General features: G+C 31.9%; 2 protein-coding genes, 1 long non-coding RNA gene and 1 other non-coding gene across 5 annotated transcripts; 3 read left to right on the forward strand and 1 right to left on the reverse strand.

Annotated features, from left to right (window-relative positions):
* Positions 1–79: 79 nt before the first annotated feature.
* On the reverse strand, positions 80–2,357 carry LOC108855757 (B2 protein). 2 transcript variants are annotated; one of them, XM_018629650.2, is made up of 6 exons: positions 2,204–2,357; positions 1,211–1,759; positions 988–1,088; positions 797–880; positions 596–706; positions 80–474 (listed from the first exon to the last, which is right to left on the reverse strand). In XM_018629650.2, the coding sequence occupies exons 2-6, from the start codon at positions 1,746–1,748 to the stop codon at positions 430–432; spliced, it is 879 nt and encodes a 292-aa protein (XP_018485152.1). In that variant the 5' UTR covers positions 1,749–1,759; positions 2,204–2,357; the 3' UTR covers positions 80–429. The 2 variants fall into 2 exon arrangements, with proteins under 2 accessions (XP_018485152.1, XP_056862910.1); XM_057006930.1 differs by having other exon boundaries at positions 2,181–2,269.
* A 1,675-nt stretch (positions 2,358–4,032) lies between these two features.
* On the forward strand, positions 4,033–7,596 carry LOC108852318 (uncharacterized). Its single transcript, XR_001949480.2, has 4 exons — positions 4,033–4,599; positions 4,752–4,815; positions 4,914–7,298; positions 7,457–7,596. It is a non-coding gene; the product is annotated as an uncharacterized LOC108852318 (long non-coding RNA).
* An 8,766-nt stretch (positions 7,597–16,362) lies between these two features.
* LOC108855900 (ribonucleoside-diphosphate reductase small chain C) lies at positions 16,363–17,750 on the forward strand. Its single transcript, XM_018629826.2, has one exon. It carries the CDS (start codon positions 16,363–16,365, stop codon positions 17,647–17,649), a length of 1,287 nt encoding a protein of 428 aa, XP_018485328.2. The 3' UTR covers positions 17,650–17,750.
* Positions 17,751–18,766: 1,016 nt separating this feature from the next.
* TRNAL-AAG (transfer RNA leucine (anticodon AAG)) lies at positions 18,767–18,847 on the forward strand. Its single transcript has one exon. It is a non-coding gene; the product is annotated as a tRNA-Leu (tRNA).
* The last annotated feature ends 213 nt before the right edge of the window (positions 18,848–19,060 follow it).

Consider the following 19,060-nt stretch of genomic DNA (forward strand, 5'->3'; position numbering starts at 1 on the left):
TGTTTTCTCTTCTTCTAGTACCATACTGGATCAGATCTGCTAGATCCCTGCAGAACCAGCCTGGTTTAGATCAGCATACTTATGTTTAAAAGTTAAACTTGCCATTTAGAACATTTGTTTTTCCCTTACACAAAGCAAACCACAAACAGAGTAGCTCATACCATTGGTTTTTGGCTCTGTTACTTAGTCTCACTTTCTCTCTACATAAATCTTTTGTTTCAAATCTCTCACAAACACACAAACAAACTCACACATTAGACACAACAAGAACAAGGGTAGTCGCTTATTCGGCAGAGCTTCTTCACCCTTTTGCTCGACTCTTAGCTAACTCCCAAAAGCTTACGCTCTTATGGTAATATGCATACATATATAGATAGATAGATTTCACATCACTTCCCTTAGCAACGTGGTACTGCAAGGTTGATCGGCTTATGCAGAACCAGCTTGTTCGCAGAGATCTAGAAGATCCAACGTCTGCAACAAAACATCATAATGTAAATAATACATAATCAGCTCACAAGTCCCTCTCCATCTACATCTTAATAAAGTTAAGGGACTCTACATAAAATCAAACTCTAAATCCATGGATACGCACCTCAGGAACAGAGAGCTCAAGACGGAATTTTGGTCCATCATAGTGGTGAAGAACAGGCCTGAAGGAATCCTCTTCCAAGGCTTTGCAGATCTTCCTCACTCTGATCCTTACCTGTTACCATTTGAGACAAAGAAGTCGAATTGGTTATAATGTATCAAAATTAAGCCTAAAGGAAGCAACTATTGTAATTGTGAATATCACCTGAGCCGGAAATCTTGACTCTCCTTTGCACTTTTTGTCTTCCCAAGCAGTTGCATCAATATTAGTACCTCCAAAAGTTGTTGCCTAAACCAGGGATAATATCACAGAATAAAAGGAAATCAAATCATCAATGAAGGGTAAAGCCAAAACCATTTTACGATAGGGGGGACATAATAAGGAAGAGAACAAACCTCAAAGATGCCATGCAACTGGTGAGTGGTGTAGTTATACAGAAACAGAGGCAATCCAGGTGTTATCGCCCGAACAGAGTCCCTGTATCTTGGAGGTAAACCTGAAAAATGAAACAAGAATTATTTGGAATGTACGAAAGAAAATTATTTAAACCCAAGCAGAAACTCTGTTTTTTGCAATTCGAGTTTCAATAGAGACATGAGATGGTATATTGGAATTTACCAAAGAGGTGACGTTTCAAGTCCTCCTGCATGGTATCATTGTTGCAAACAAAGATGTAGCCGCCAAGAACTTCATTCCTTGGAAGCGTCTCCGAGGCAGGCAGGGTCTTAAACCTCTTGTCAACAGCCAGATTATCATTATTGTTGTGCTTGTTGTTGTTGCTCAGCTCCTTGTTAGCAACAACATTGCCACTGTACTTGTTAACCTTCATGTTGCCTCCACTCTTGAAGTCGTTCTTCTGGAAAACATTGTTCACGTTGTTGTAAACATTGCTCTGCATCGGAGCCTTGCCCATGCCTTGCACAAATTTTCCGTCAAAGTTCAACATGTTGAAGTTAAGGTTGTTGTTGTCCTGGAAACTAAACTTGTCGGTAGGCCTGAACTCAGAGTAGGGTTTGGAGAGATCAAGGTTGTTCATCCTTTCTCCTTTCATCCTAGTCTGCTCAGCTAGCTTGGTTGCAACAGTGGACCATTTGTGATCCTCGGAGGCTCGTGACTGACCTCGGAGCTCATCACCCAATTGCCAGAAGCTGTCCATAGTTCCTAAACCTAATACACACAGAGAGATTAGTTTTAATACTTATTATATAGTTTCCTTTCACATTTACCATTAATGTAAAAAAATCTATATATTACATTAGACAATGGTTGAAAATGAAAGTTTTAAGCTTTCACTCTTATTTGATCATTCACTACACAAATCGAAGCTAATTCAAAAAAAAAAAAAGTTGAAATCTAAGAATCAGAAACCCTAAATTAACCAATTAACACGCAAAGTTGCGTCAAATTTCAATCATTTCCCAAATTCGTAATCGAAAGTCTCAATAGCTGGACTGAGAAAGCCAAAGCTCGGAACTGATCGGAGTGTTTAACCAAAAAAAGGACCCAGAGATTTCGGAGGCGATAATAAACATCAATAATCGAAAAAAATAAGATAACAATAACACTAGACTTAGGGGATTGATTATACAGAGAATAGGAATCGAGAGAGACCTTGAGCTTCGCTTCCTCGAAAGTCGCCGGAGATGAAGGGAAACACGTCAGAGAAAGAGAGAGATGGTCCCTGAATGGGTTTGGAGGATCTGTAGATTTATCGGACCTACTCTCCCAAATAGCCCTTTATTTTGGCGACTAATTACGACATTCTGCCATTTTCCGTATAAGCCACGCGTCACTGCTTAAGTAGCTCCCAAGTTTGAATTTTTTTGGATCCATGTTTACTCCTTCTCGACCGTCCGATTCAGTTGACAATTTTTCTTTAAAAGAAAACAAGAAAATTAATATGCTTTGTTTTTTTATGGGGTCTCTTTTGTCACGAGATGAACAAATATCCCATTTTACAATAATAAAAATTATAAAATATCCAAAACCCTTTCGGGACAACTTATATTTATTATTTTTTTTTTTTTTGAAAAGGGCATTATATTTATTATTGACATCATGCATTTTTTGAGGTGGAAGATATGTTTATAAATCAGAATTTATGGTATTTTTGAATAAGAAAAAAAACAGAATGAATGGTATTCGTTGTAACTCAATTATATATTTGAAATTTTGAAATTGCACGTGTCTCCAGAGTAAGCTGACAGCGATAAAAGACGAGTGAAAAAATGCTAAAGAATACGAATAATAACATGTTGAAAAAAATACGTATAATACATGGAATATAGAATACTAACTCATAGTCTTGAAGTTGAGGAAATAAAAATTGAATTACTAGAGTGTAAATAAGCCCACATGGTAAAAGTATTTACCAACCAGAGTTGGTTATTATTTTTGCAATATTGTATGTCACGATAAATATTGCTTTCTTTATTTTCAAAATCATAGGTCACATGTGAGAATCATTATTACTATATTAAAATATATAGGGACCCTTAAAATATATCATTTCTTTCACCAACAACCTACAATTTGCTCTCTTTTTTATAACTAGATTCATTCGTAAACGAAATATATAAAAATATGGATCAGTCCAACATTTTTTAATTCCCAAAGTAAAAAATAAACTAATACTAAATATTTGAGTTTTCTTTTTCCAAATTATATAAAGTTTTTTTCAGAAAATGCAAGTAAATAAAATAAACAAAAAATAACTAAATTCACAATCTGGCTATTTTAAAACCATTAATCGGTTTATTTAATGTAACAAATATGTCTTTTATATTTTATCTAACTCACACTAAAACTTTAAAACAGAATTACGGATGTATAATCATAATTCTATCAAGCTGACTGCACATTAATATTAATCAATGTTATCATACACATTTCGTTTATTTATGCAACTTCAATAGTTTAAAATAATTATTATTTAATAATAGACTTATTTAATATATTTATCGGTAAGAATAAAAATTCTTACAAATATAATTATTAACAGAATAATTATAAATTATATTCATATATAAATATTAATATGAAAAAATAATAATAATATAATATAATCTCTAGAATTATATGTCTTAAGCCATTGTTTGGATAGATTTCTTTCTGGACCGGTCATGCGTCTAGATTAATTTATAAACACATCACTCTTATATAGACAAAACATATAAAAATAGTATATGGAATTCGATCTTCTTAGCTTCGGCTATAAAAAGAGATCAATCATTAGACCAATATTATAGTTGATTAACCATCATTAAATTTGAATATGCATGTACAAATTTATACATTTAAAAAGACACATAGTTTTCAAATTTAGAAACCTATATCTACTTGCGTTTAGACCATCGTTATCGTAGTGTCTTAGACGCATCTTTAGTAATTAAATGTTAAATAATAAATGAAAAATGCCAAGAAACAAGTGAAACGTTTGTTAATTAAGAACTTTTTGAACGCGTTCCTTGATGCCACGCGTCATACATGGAAAGTTGTACTCTCTCTCATCTCTATCTCTCTTTGCTCCTCTTCGTTCTTTTGTTTCCAATTTTAGGTAGAATCATCTTTATCTTCTTCTTTAGCAATCCAGCTTTAATTTTCTTTCAATCTGATTGCTGCATCTGGGTTTTGCAAATGTTCTTTGAGCAAAGCTTTTGATTATGTTTTGCTTCGTGACGACTTGAAGAAGAAGAAGCAAATTACGCTCTTCGTGACGACTTATCTAACTACCTTCGTACGATTTCATCTGGTACGACTCAGACGGCTCTGATCCGGGTAAAAGCAATCAAAATCGGATCTTGTTGTTGGCTGCTGCTGGTCTTAATGCTGTGGTCTTCACCAGGATGGTCATTTGCAGCATTCGTATCTTCTCAATCGTTGCGGTCGTTTGCATTTCCTTTGTGCTTCCTATAAACTATTACGGACAAAAGATGGCGCACAAGGAAGCGCATCTGGAGTCGTTGTCTATTTTTCACTATTGAGAACCTTAATCAACGGTCACGATGGTAATGGGGGTTTAGCTCTACTATGTTTCTGCTTGATTATGTTTCTCTTTGCAGGATATTTAATGGTGGCGTCTCACACTATAGACTGCAGTAAAACTGTACAAAAGAAACCAAAGTGCTGATTCTAGTTTTTACTCCTTTTTTACTTCTAGGCTGTGGGTTCACTGTATCTCATTGTACATCATAACCTCTGCGGCATGTGCTCTTCTTTACTTTGTGAGGATCTCATACCGTTTTTCTTTACTCCATCCTCTCCTTATTGTTTCGTTCTATCTCTTTTTCTCACCCTGTTTATATATGTTTTGCTGCTGTAGGAGTATAAGACCATAGCTAAAAAGAGGCTGGCATTTATTGCTGCATCGTCCTCAAAGCCAAGTCATTTTACCGTACTCATGCGTGCCGTTCCTCAGTCTCCTGATCAATCTTACAGCAAAACAGTGAGACAATACTTCACAAATTACTATGCACCAAGCTATATGTCGCACCTGATGGTCTACCGTGATGGCCTCATTCAGAGACTGCTGGTAATGCGTTTTGTGTTATTCTTGCAACATGTTGGCTTGATTATCCTGTTATAACCTCATGTTGGCTTTTTAAACTTTCACTAATGTGTAATATGTTGATTGATCATTGTTTGTTGCGAGTGTCCTCTACGCTTCCAAAAGGTTATCAGATGTCGCTGATGTCGTTAGGCATTTCTCTGCATACGTTTGAACCGTTATGATGAAAGCTTTGAGCTATGTTTTTATACTAAGAGACAACATAAAAGTTTTACCAATAATCTGCATATTTAACATTGTTTCTTAACAACATTTCTTAATCTAAAAATAATAATAAAAAATGCTAAGACACCTAAAATTTGTCCCAGCAATAATATTGCTCTTATGTTTTAAAAATAGGGAAACATACTTTTAGGGGAACATCTTAATCTTGTTTCATGTGATGCTCTACCTTTTTGCGAGCCTCTTTTCATACTTTTTATACAAGGGATTGATTTACTAATAATATATGATTTATTCTCTGAGAGTTTACATGGGGCAGGTGAGATTAGTCACATGACTCACATAACAAGCTCACATAGTCGTTGGACTTAACATTCATCAATCATCATACATATTTGTTTGTTCCTATTCCACAAATTATACCACCATTCTGTAGAATAAAATCTGATAACGATTTTGGCAACTGGCATGGTGCCGGAAAAGAAGTCGAAGCTATATAAAACTAGTTCACTAAAAAATAATGGGAAATTTTTTTAAAACCAAAATTGATAACTATGTCTTATTAGGTTAATCTCTTTTTGTACCATTTTTTCTAATATCCTTTAGTATTTTCTAAAATAAATCAAATTAAATAGTTTTACAAACAAAAAAAATAAAAATAGTAAATTTTGATGAAATACCTATATCTATGTATTGATATTTTTTCAGTTCTAAAAATGTTTAAATCATAATTTATATTTTGTTCTAAAAATCAGAATTGACATTCTACATCGTAGAAAACGTAGTCTACTTTTTCATTGAATCTACTACGTTTAGATATGTGTTCTACGTAAATAATAGTAATCTAAAAAAATTTGGAAAACACATTCCGCTCTTAACCTATCATTCTAAAATTTGTAGAAATCGGAATCTACACTTTACTAAAAATCTAAAACTTGTACAAATCAGAATTTACACATTATTGTAAATCTAAAACTAGTAAAAATCGATTTCAAACATGTATACTGTATTCTACACTCTACGGATAAGGCTAATCAGTTCCAAAAACATGGAAAGTGAATATTTGGAAATATTTAGTTTCCTTAAACTTATTAATTAAATCATTTTTTGTTTTAAAAAATCGTTTTAATAGAAAATCGGTTTATAAAAAAATAGAAATCTATTTTCTTTTAAAATAAATAGAAAATCGGTTTTCAAATAAAAATTTGATTTATAAAAATAGAAAAATTGATTTATAAAAAATAGAAAATCGAATTTCTTTTAAAAAATAGAAAATCGTGAGTTATAAAATCAGTTTTAAAAAAAAATCAAATTTAAAATTTAAAATAAAATTAAAAGAATCAAACTTTAGGATTTTAGGATTTTTAATATTTTTAATTACTTTAGTTAAAAATTATATTTTAATATTTAACAATTTTTTAATTGTAATTTCGAATTTTTAATTGAAATTAGGGGCAGTATTGCCATTTTGAAAAACATTAACCTAATAAGACATAAAGTATATGAGATTAGTCTAGTAAGACAAAGTTATCATTTTTTAGCCTAAAAAAACAATTTTTCCAAAAATAATTATTAGTTGATCTTTCTCTAAAATAAAATAAAATTCTACTTTCCTGTTTCTCAGCACCAATTTGTGAATATAATCCATCAAAGTAGCTATTTTTTTTTTAAATGTTTCTTTTTTACGAGGTTGACACTAACGAGCATTGTGACTAAGGACTTTTGTTTAGCCTGTAACGGCTGCGCTACAGGAAAAGAACACAACTTCCTAGCTTTATCCATGCTACCATCTCAGCACAAATATACTAAAGCTACTATGTACGGACACATAGGGCATGCATGTCAAAATGGTGACGAGGAATCATATACATAACGCTGCAAAGGCTAAAGGGGATCCCAAAGGGCCAAAACGTAGAAGAAGTTACCGGGGAATCCAACGCTTGTCAGATCCATCACATTCACAGATCGAAAGAGAAGGTAAATGAGTTGTTTCATCCATTCAACCAACTGTTGCTGGACCTGTCATAATTAACACGATAAATGAACCATACAACCCTACTCTTAGACAAAAGATGTCCCGTAACATGGCTGCAAGTGAAGAACCGATCGACCAACTAACATTACGACCCAACCAGTGAATAATGCAGATGCTTTAAGTAAGCTAGCTCGGCAAACCAGGAAACACTTGCAAGAAAGAAATAAACAGTCGGACATACTAGCAGGTGAACTGTTATATTAATATTTGTAACTACATGTTTATTAGAGATTTTGTTTTCTTTCAAAATCCTTACCAAATCTGTCTCTAATAGCTATGGGAATCCAAGCTGATCTACCTCCACAAATATTCCCGGAACAATCAAACATAAGTAATCTTTTTTTTTTTTTTTATCGTAGACTTTTACAACATAAGTAATCACAACCAACTAAAACACATATTTACCTCTCCGTATAAACGAGACCAACCAAAGCCATGATTTTCAAAGAATCGATTCTTCTTCAACCACACCTCATAAATAATTAAACCTTTTTCTATTATCATGTATGACATTTTCAAGCAAATACATGGTCAATCACACCACATAGCATCATACATAGGAACATTGGCAATATCCTGATGAGTAACGAACTTGGATGATTCAATTTAGGCATGCGACTTCGGTTTTCCGAAACCGAACCGAACCGAACCGTCGGTTTTCGATTAACCGAGGTTTTAAAAAAAATTCCGAAATAAACCGAATGAAATTTTGGTTCGGTTCGGTTATCGGTTTTTTTTTGGTTTTCAAATTTATTTCTGAAAATAACCAATTTTAAAAAATTTCGGTTAATTTTGGTAAAGTTTTTCCAAAATATTCGGGTATTTTCGGTTAAATTCGGTTATTTCGGATAGTTTCGGTTATTTTTGGGTTATTCGGTTATTTTCGGTTCGGTTTTTTGGTTATTTTCGGTTTTTACAATTTTTTTTTAAAAAAAAATCGAAAACACGAACCGAACCGATAACCGAATTAATTTTCAAACCCATACCGAACTGAACCGAATTGAAAACCGAACCGAACCAAAAACCGAAAAAATCGGTTCGGACCGGTTCAGCCCATTCGGTTCGGACAAAAATCGCAGGCCTAATTCAATTGATTAGTAGGGCTTTGCTCTTATATGTCGGTAGTTATAGTTAAGTTAAGACAATACTGAAACATAGTTACAGACAATAAGAACTTTCAGATATATTTTAGACCACCTTACAAGACCCATTCGGATATTTACTGCATTTCAGATCGAGTTTTGTGGTTGAGGTTTGGTTTGGATTTTGAATTACGGATTTTATGCCCAGCTCTAACTCTAATAGTGACAAATTCTTGCATTCTTCAGTTGATTTGAAAACATCTTCAGCAATTATCAGATTTGTTTCTTCTTCCTTTTGAACACCGTCGAAATCACCGGGAGCTGTGGAGAGAACACCAAGGGAATAGACAAGCAATAGCCAACTAAATGATCTGGACACCACACCATGATTTTCAAGGAATTGATTCTTCTTCAACCACACCTCATAAATAATTAGACATTTTCTATTATCACGAATGAAATTTTAAAGCAAATACATGGTTAATCACACCACATAGCATCTTACATAGGAACGTTGGCAATATCCTGATGAGTAATGAACTTGGATGATTGAATTGATTAGTAGAGCTTTGCTCTTATATATACATCGGTAGTTATAGTTAAGGTAAGACAACATTGAAACATAATTACAGACAATATGAACGTTCAGATATGTTTTGTACCACATTACAAGACCCATTCAGATATTTACTGCATTTCAGATTGGGTTTTGTGGTTCAGGTTCGGTTTGGATTTTGGATTACGGATTACGGATTACGGATTTTATCCCCAGTTCTAACTCCAATAGTGACAAATTTGTGCATTCTTCGGTTGATTGAAAACATCTTCAAATATTATCAGATTTGTTTCTTCTTTCTTTAGAATACCGTCGAGATCACCGGGAACCATGGAGAGAACACCGAGGGAATAAACCAGCAATAGCCTTCTTAACTCACGGTCAAACTCAATGATCTGGACACCACAAAAGGATCACCGAGCGACCCCACGCCGCTAGATCCCAATTCTTAAACTCCTCCACATCTTCCCTGCCGTCCTCGAACAGATCATCACATCGAAGGAGAAATGCAGGCTCTCGGTTCTGTGTGGTGACCACCCTATACCGCAGCTCGCTGGATATACCGCTCATCAACACAGCCTCAAAGAGAAAATGAGTATTCATCTCGACCTGCAACTCACTAACAAAAATTTTATATATGATAAATTATGTTTTAATATTGAATAAAATTCAAAGTTAAAAATTGTTGCATGCGATCTTGCTGATTTACCATTTTTTATTAATACTACTGATTTAGATAAAATATTAGTATACATAATAAATGTTCACGAATTATAAATTATATAATTCAAAATTCTCAAACTATTGTGGTGCTGGAAAGTAAAGTCGAAATTTTATTTTCTACCACTAAAAATTTGGAAATTTCTACTTTGAAAACTAATTAGATTAAATATTGTATGTGTGTGTTTTTTTATTTTTATTTTCTTTAGTTCTTTGTGTGACTAATTTCCATGTTTAATTTATTTGTTCTGATTTTATTTGATTCACCTTATTTCTCGACCTCAAATGCTTTTCCGACCACAAATTTGATTGGTTCTTATGTATGTACAATTTTAGCCATTACTTTTTAATATATAATAAGATATTAAAGCATTTTTACAAAAATATATAAATATATTCCACTTAATGATATTTACCAACAAATATTTTAGATAAAAAAAATATGAACTATCTCATATTTATGCTAGTTATTTCTATGCATTTTAGATTGAATGAAGGTTATGCATGTAATCTGAATACTTTAGAGTTTCAAAATAAACTCAATCCAGGAAGCATTCTCAAAGTTAATTGCTCATCCAACACAGACGTAATTGAGAATCTCCGTGAATTAAAAGTCAATGATTCATATAAAATTCCAGTTAGAGAATTTGGACGAGGAAACAGAATTGTATGGCGTTGCCTCTTACGACATGGAGATAAAGTGGAACATTCTCAAATTCTATGGCGCGCATATAGAGGTGCCAGTTTGTATCGATGTGGTGAGATACGTTCATGGATTGCTAGAGTTGATGGAATTTATTTAGAAAAAAATAATGAAACAAAGGGGCTTCAACATCATTGGATCGTTACTAAAAAATGAGTTATATCTTCTTAAAAATTATGTACATATGATGGTAAGACTAGTTTTGCAATATAACTAAATATTTTTTTTTCATTTGAAAAAATAATGTACAAAGACATGTATGATAAATATAAGTTTATAATTTATTCAGTCTAGAATGAGAATGACTGGTAACCTTCATGAGTTAATTTTTATTTTATTTTATAAAAGCTACATGTTAAACTTTTGTTGTTGTAGTGTTTACCATGTGAGAAAGTGAAAATAAAATTCATAGTAATTATCATGCTTATCACTACATTTATATATGATGCGGATAAATAAATATCTCTTTCATATATCTATAAAAGGATATAGCGAGCAAAATTATTCAAAATTCATCATTTAGGCATCACGGTTAAAATCGCTTTAACATGACAAAATATGTCGTCAAGATGACCGGTTCAGAATCACTCCTGATTTATTTACCATTACATGTTTTTAACATACATGTCAGAAAGAAAAAAGATCATATGATCCTGTAGATTATGAATCTATCAAAAACAGTTTTTGATTGTTGAAGAAGAAGAACCTAGCTGAGGTTGATTATAATGAATTCTAGAATGTTATTGCAAAAAGAAGTACAACATCCCAAAGATGATGAAGAAACGAATCCATAAAATCTTAAGGGTATTTTTCAAAATTTTGTTGAACTCACTGATTTTTAACATATATAATATCAACAAAATTATTTTACTTATGATTTTTAGATTTTGATGAAGAATTTACAATACCACCTAAAAAAACGAGGTGAACCATGATATAGAGAACCAAAATTAATTAAGGCTGTTTTTTCAAAAACAACTCATTTTTCAAGTCAAACCTAAAACCAACCATTTTTGCTAGTACTATTCACCTATCAGTTTTCCATACTCTCTTTATGTTTTTGAATTAATTACAAAATTGCTATTATTACTTAATTTCTTATTAATTTTGAAATTAACAAGAAACTAAATACACTCTAAAATTTAGTTCTTATTTACAACAATGTCATTATCATCAATTTTTAACCACCATGAACCACTATTTTAATCTCTTAAAACTCTAGAATTCAATTTCTAACCATTTGTTTCTTATTCCAAACCAACAAATCTTCATTTCCTCTCCATTTTCATCAGAAAAACTTTCATAACTTTCATTTTCATATGCACAAACTTCATATTTCGAGTTTCTTTGTTAGTGAATTTTAAATTTTAAATTTACGTTTAAACATAGAATTATATTATTTTGTGTTTTCTGTTTTTGTTTAATTTTTCAAAATAAGCTTATGTGTATTTTGGTAATGATATTTTACATTTTATTATTTTAAAAGTAAAAACCAAAAACCAAAAACCAAATACATCAATCATGTTTAAAAAAAAAATTAAAGTCTACTGCAAATCAAAAATAAAAATTCGAAATCTAATAAAATCCAAAAACCAAAAAGTATAATCCAAAATCTAGAAACTAAACAAACAATCATTAACTGAGTAGAATGAAAGAGCAATCGAGTTATTCAGAAAATTGCACAGATCACAAAACTCCAACTTCTTTCTTTCCCATACACTAAACGGTTTCAACTATACATTACCTATTTCTGGAAGATGTGCTTTGTTTTACGATTTTGTTTGAATATGATGATATTTATAGTGATTATTAGGCTGGTAAAAAAAATTGCTGCGAGTATTTTCAATATTTAGTTAATTTGTAATGAGAAACTAGATCTTGATCCGTGCGACTGCACGGATATTTATTTTATGTTTTTAGTTCTTTGTTTGTATTAAATGATATATTTATAATATTTGATCATAAATTTAGATCGAAAACTAACTTTTTGCAGTTATAAAAAAAATTAAAATTAAAATTTTAATAAAATATTCTTATATAAATTCAATTATCATAATTAAAATAGTATATGTGTGGATTATAATACTTTCGAATTCCAAATATTTGAAATTTCTATTAATATAAATTTGTTAATAATTTTAAATTTTAATTTGTGTGTACTAAATGTTATATTTGTAAATGTAATCATATTAAATTAAGTAATTTAATAATTTTGCGTTAACGTAAAATGTATCACCGACACTGGAGATCACCTAAACAAATCTAACATTTATATGATTAGATGTATGTGTAAGATATATAGCAAACAAAGTTTTTGAATGATAAGTATGATGCATTAGTTATAAAATTTGTAAGAAAAAAATAAGCTTTAGACTTTTAACAAATTTGTGACATATAAAAATTAAGATTAAAATTTGTAAGAAAATGAAATGTAATATAATATATATTTGATCTAACTGCTAATTTATTATAAATGGGTTTACATGTTCAATAATTTTCAGATTGGATTTTGACAATTAGTTTTATAATTACTGTAGACTGATGAGAAAGTCAATGAAAAATAATTTTTCGAAAATAAATAAGGTGCTTCTATTTCTATATTTTGTAGTAGGGGTGGGCATTCGGATGTCCATTCGGGTTTGATTCAGGTCTCTTTGGGTTTTAAGTTTTTGGGCTGAAAAATCTTAGCCTCATTCGGGTATTTATAATTTCGGTTCATGTTCTGGTTTGGATAACTCATTTAAATTGTTTAAAAAAAAATAAAACTCTTAAAATATAAAGTAAAAAAAATTATATAAAAATAAAATTGAATATTGTATGCCAAAAACTTTAAGTTAACATAAAAATTGGTTTGGTTCGAATATTAAAAAATAGTGATGGCACAATAATTTTCCTACCATACCATATGTTATTTTTATTATCATTAAATGTGGTAAATTTAGAATTAGAAAATGAATTTATTAAACTTAAAAGACAGTAATTAATAAAACTATAAATAATTTCGAAATTGATTTAATAGAGAAGGAAAGTTAAATTTTATATTTGGACAACACATTAACTCAACTGAAAAAGACAAATATTAAAATAGGTAACTTAATTTATATCAGGACATCATATTAATTCAACTGAAAAAGACAAATATTAAAATAAGTAACTTATTTAATTCTAAGTGGCATAGTAGTGTAAATAACTTTGAAAACTTAGGGGCAATTTATATGTGTACTTCTCTTTTAATAATATAGATATATATTGGATTATTTTCATATCCCACATAATTTGAATATTCCTTTTTAATAGTTTAAGAAATTTTGTATTAGTTACGGTTCAAATCACGTACCATAATTTAATAGTTTAGATTTGAAAATATATTTATATGACAGAGATCTTCACAATCAGAAACGCTATTCTTCACACGACTAAACTCAACATCAACCACATCTGTCTACACTCCGATTCTCAAATGCTCATCAGAACTTTATCATCGGAACGCCGACCGATTGAACTCTACGTGATGCTTTCAGATATCGCATCAATCTCCTTTTTCATTTCATGTCTTTTTTCTTTTATCGAAAGATAACTAAATAGGCCTACAGACTTACATGCTCAAGTCTGCTTACGTTCTGTCCCAAAAGAAAAATGATTTGAAAATATATCTAGATAAATATATAGTTACTGTAGATTTGCAAAGAGATATCTTTTGCTATATTTTAGTTAATCTTTAGATTATGTAATTGTTAAGATGGATTTTTTTGACTTTTATTTCTTGGTTTACACGTTTATAATTTGTTATTTGTTCTATAATGTGATTGATACAAAGAATTCAAATAAAGGGAATGATATAATAATGCAAATAACTCCAAAATATTATTTAAAAAATCCAAATAAAAATATGGCATAGTAATGTAGATAACTCTAAAAACAGGGACATAATCTTAATAGAGATTTTTTTTAGTAGTATAGACGTAAATAACTCTAAAACAATGATAAAATCTTAACATATATCTAATCTATTAAAACTGAACACGTTAGATTGACTTTGACTTTTCCTAAATAATTACAGTTTCATGCCACGAGTTAATATCTATTGATTAACATAATTATTGTTGTGAATGTGTGTGTCTTATTAATGTAGAATATGAACTCCTTATATAGAGAACTACAAGATGGGCCACTAATGGGCCAAAACCTAGTAAATATCTTTTGGATAAACATCCACCTGAACTAGTCGGTTCATAACAATTATCTATTTTTTTCTTTTTAAAATAACCTATCGGAACCTACAATTAATTTATGTTCAATATTTCATAATAACCACATTCTGAACTATTTAGCATTTTATTAAAATTACATCAAAATCATATACTTTATACAATACATTTTAGAAAGTCATTATAAAATCACTATAAGTTGAAGATTTGTTCTCATATCTCTTATTAGACAACCAGATCTGAATTGAATTACATGATGCATATAACTAAAACATTTTCTTTTCTTTTTTCTTACCAAAAAAACTAAAGACTTTTTTAAAAAAATATACATGAAACAGTTGGTGGTTATATATTTAGCAAATTGTGCTGGCAAATTGTTTTAGCAAATTTTTGAAAAAATCTTCCATGATATGAATTCACTACAGCAACAACATAAAATATAGATATAAATTCTGAACTTAACTTCCACGTTAAAACAACCATAAACCATATCTCAACTGGTTTTCAAACATGTCTAAAATAATAGTTTTAATAAAATTTCTAATTAGTTGTGACAAAACGAATATTCTTTTAAAAATATCACAACACCTAAAATACAAAAATAGTATATGCTAAATGTTAAAATAACAAAAATAATTCCAAAAATAATCTATATCAAAACTTCAACTACATTAATAGTATTTCTTAATCGTGAATCACAATAGTCTAAACCCATTGTTATATAAAAATCTTATTGGTATTTAATAAATGTTACTTTCGGAGATTTTTCTATTTGATTAATTTTCAAAAAAAATTAAGATCATTTAAAATATTCAATTAACTATATGTTCCACATTAAGCAAATAGAGAATATTGTTCAATAAATATTATTTGTTGTATTTTAATATTCATCGTCATTGTTACTAATATATAAGACTTTCGAAACCCATATAAATAATCATCTTTCTAAAATATATGTTAAATAAAAAGGACTTTAAATATGTTATTTTATTCATATTTTTATAGAACTATTAGTCCAATACAAATAAAATAAGACAATGTATAAACAAATGACTAATGTAATTGATGGTTAATAAATAAGATTACTCATATAAAAAATAATATTTTGTGGGTAAATGTTATATTATACAAAAATTGAATACATATAACTGTTCAAAATTTATACTATCAAAAATTTAAATATAAATATCCGTTTATATATAACTATTAAACAAAACCCGCACGGACGTGCTGGTCAAACTCTAGTTTTGTTTTAATAGTGTAAATACATATTTTATCTGTTTCATAATAAGTGTTACTATATGCTTTTTATTTTATTAAAATAAATGTCATTCTACAATTTAAATATAATTTTGTACATAAAATTTAGTTTATCCTTTTGAATAATCAATAAATTTTTATTTAAATTATTATTATTTAACTAATTATATATTAAATAGAAATATACTAGTCAATTAAACATTTTTTCTAATTTCTGTGAAATATGTAAAAGTGACTAATCTAGAAACAGAGGGAATACGAGTTTTTTTGTCAACAGGGAGGGAGTATGAGTTTAACTAGCAAAACATTCCAATCTTGGGCTCAAAATGGACCTCACGCGAGCCAATTTATAGGCACATTTTAAATAGAACTTTAATCGTAAAATCACGTGAAGGCACGTGTGACTCACAGCATGACACGCGAACCACAGACGTCGTTCGCGTCATTCCTTGTACTTCGCCCGCCGAATTTATCAAAATGTTAGCGCCAACTTTACTACTTCCCTCGCTTAATTACATTAACATAATTTACAATAATACCCTTCATCTTCCCCAACAAGCCTCTCTCGAAAGAGTGAAAAAATTTCAAAACGTTTCGACGGGTTCCCTCCACGCCTCTTCCCTCTCTCTCTTCAAAACATTTGAAACCCCTAAAACCCTCTCACCCCCCTTTATAAATATTCGGCTCTCGACTCAAAGGATAACCATCCAAATCACATCTCTACATCAATATCTCAACAACCCATTCCTTAAACTCATCCAAAAGAAGATGCCTTCCATGGCAGAAGAGCCGCTTCTTACTCCAACCCCGGACAGATTCTGCATGTTCCCAATCCAATACCCACAGATCTGGGAGATGTACAAGAAGGCCGAGGCCTCCTTCTGGACCGCCGAGGAAGTCGATCTCTCCGGAGACACACGCGACTGGGAGAATCTCAACGACGGAGAGCGCCACTTCATCAAACACGTCCTAGCCTTCTTCGCCGCCTCCGACGGAATCGTCCTGGAGAACCTCGCCTCCCGGTTCATGTCCGACGTCCAGGTCTCCGAGGCGCGTGCCTTCTACGGCTTCCAGATCGCGATTGAGAACATCCACTCAGAGATGTATAGCCTCCTGCTCGACACCTACATCAAGGATAACAAGGAGAGGGACCATCTCTTCCGGGCCATCGAGACCATCCCCTGCGTCGCGAAGAAGGCCCAATGGGCCATGAAGTGGATCGACGGATCTCAGACTTTCGCGGAGAGGATCGTCGCCTTCGCCTGCGTGGAAGGGATCTTCTTCTCCGGAAGCTTCTGCTCGATCTTCTGGCTCAAGAAGCGTGGGCTCATGCCTGGTCTGACCTTCTCCAACGAGCTGATCTCGAGAGACGAGGGGCTTCACTGCGATTTCGCCTGCCTGATCTATACCTTGTTGAGGACGAAGCTCACGGAGGAGCGCGTGAAGTCGATCGTGTGCGACGCGGTGGAGATCGAGAGGGAGTTTGTGTGCGACGCTCTTCCGTGCGCGTTGGTGGGGATGAACCGTGATCTGATGAGTCAGTATATCGAGTTCGTGGCGGATAGGCTTTTGGGCGCGCTTGGGTACGGGAAGGTGTACGGTGTGGCGAATCCGTTTGATTGGATGGAGTTGATCTCGCTTCAGGGGAAGACCAACTTCTTTGAGAAGAGGGTTGGCGATTACCAGAAGGCGTCTGTTATGTCGAGCGTTAGTGGAGGCGGCGCGTTTGATAATCATGTCTTCTCTCTCGATGAAGACTTTTAGATTTGATATAATAATAATATTTGCTGTGACGATTATATCATTGTATTATTCCGTGTATTATCGAGTTTTTGATTAATGGAAAACTATAAGCTTTTTAACTACTTTTTCCCCTGCTTATTCTCCATGATTTATGGTATAGTTCCTTGACTATTGTCGTTTTTCAGATTGTAGTTAAACCACTAATTTGAAGCTTTGATTCTAAGAATTTTCAGTTCTGCAGAACCAAATATCAGTTTATGGATTTTTAGAGGAAAAAAATCAATCAAGGGGCAAATTTCATCGGGATTTTTTCAAAGGATGTGTTTTTGATGTACCTTAATGATTAGGAAGTAGAGAAAACTACATTGAAACTCTTCTTAAACATGAGGTGACGAACGGCCTCTACAAGTTGCTCGCTCAGAGATAACTCAGTTTTTTCTCTCTTCTTTTTTTGTCTACAGTCTTTGTAATAAGATTAAAATTTTATTTAATTATTTGCGACTAAATCAGAAGGGTCAATACACCAGTTTAATATGGAAAAGTTAGCATGTAAAGCAGCTGAACTTGGACCAGATAGATTTGAACAGAATATGAAAGGACAAATATCAATTACATGAACAGGGAATGTCAGCTTGGTTACTAAATAATATGAATCCGTTAAAGTTCATTATCGAGGTATGCAACTGTGATTAGATGCAGCATTTGAAAATGCTGAAGCATCTGAGTTAGTTTTTTTAATGACCAATGTACTATCCTCTAAAAGGTAAATAGAGAGGCGTCATAACACTTTCTTGTCGATACCACTTAATGATTAGATAATTCATATGAGAACTAACAGAACAAGTTGTTCAGCGTTAAACTTATTCAAAAGGACAATGGGCTTTTGGAATTATGACATTATCCACAGGAGTGATTCAGCTGCAACTTGACCTCTGAAAGATCACAAATAGTTCTAGCATTCTTTGTAAGTCTCTTTCTCTATTCACTGCCATATACTTAAACAAAGTATGAAAGTTCATGCACTAATCTTTCCAAGTGGAAGTGTTCTCTTGGTCCTTTAAGTTCTTCCAACTATATCATGAGCAAAATCCTTTTAGGAAAGGATAGTGTTTATAGTCGTTGATAACTATGTCAACAAGTTGATATGGCCGAGTTGGTCTAAGGCGCAGGATTAAGGTTCCTGTCCGAAAGGGCGTGGGTTCAAATCCCACTGTAAACAATATGAATATTTTTGGCTGTGCTTTTAGTACGCCGAAGTGTCAGAGTGACATCACAGTCCAGTAAAAGTTGAAATAACAGTAAACCATCAAATAAAGTGGCCCGACGAACATTTTGTATTTTGTTTCCTTTGATACTAAGCAAATCCCATGTGACATCACAGTCTAGTGAACACATGAATCCTTGCACAACTTGATGATCATAATCTCTATTT

The sequence above is a fragment of the Raphanus sativus genome, chromosome 4 (genome assembly GCF_000801105.2).
Source record: "Raphanus sativus cultivar WK10039 chromosome 4, ASM80110v3, whole genome shotgun sequence".
NCBI classification, from domain to species: Eukaryota; Viridiplantae; Streptophyta; class Magnoliopsida; order Brassicales; family Brassicaceae; genus Raphanus; species Raphanus sativus.

Bases quoted from the DNA above. Each gene is read 5' to 3' on its own strand.
- LOC108855757 (XM_018629650.2), bottom strand. From the start codon at position 1,748: ATGGACAGCTTCTGGCAATTGGGTGATGAGCTCCGAGGTCAGTCACGA. The intron at 881-987 runs GTTTGTTCTCTT...TCCCTGGTTTAG, and splicing joins AGTTGCATGGCATCTTTGAG to GCAACAACTTTTGGAGGTAC. The intron at 707-796 runs GTGATATTCACA...AAATGGTAACAG, and splicing joins AGTCAAGATTTCCGGCTCAG to GTAAGGATCAGAGTGAGGAA.
- LOC108855900 (XM_018629826.2), top strand. From the start codon at position 16,363: ATGTTAGCGCCAACTTTACTACTTCCCTCGCTTAATTACATTAACATA.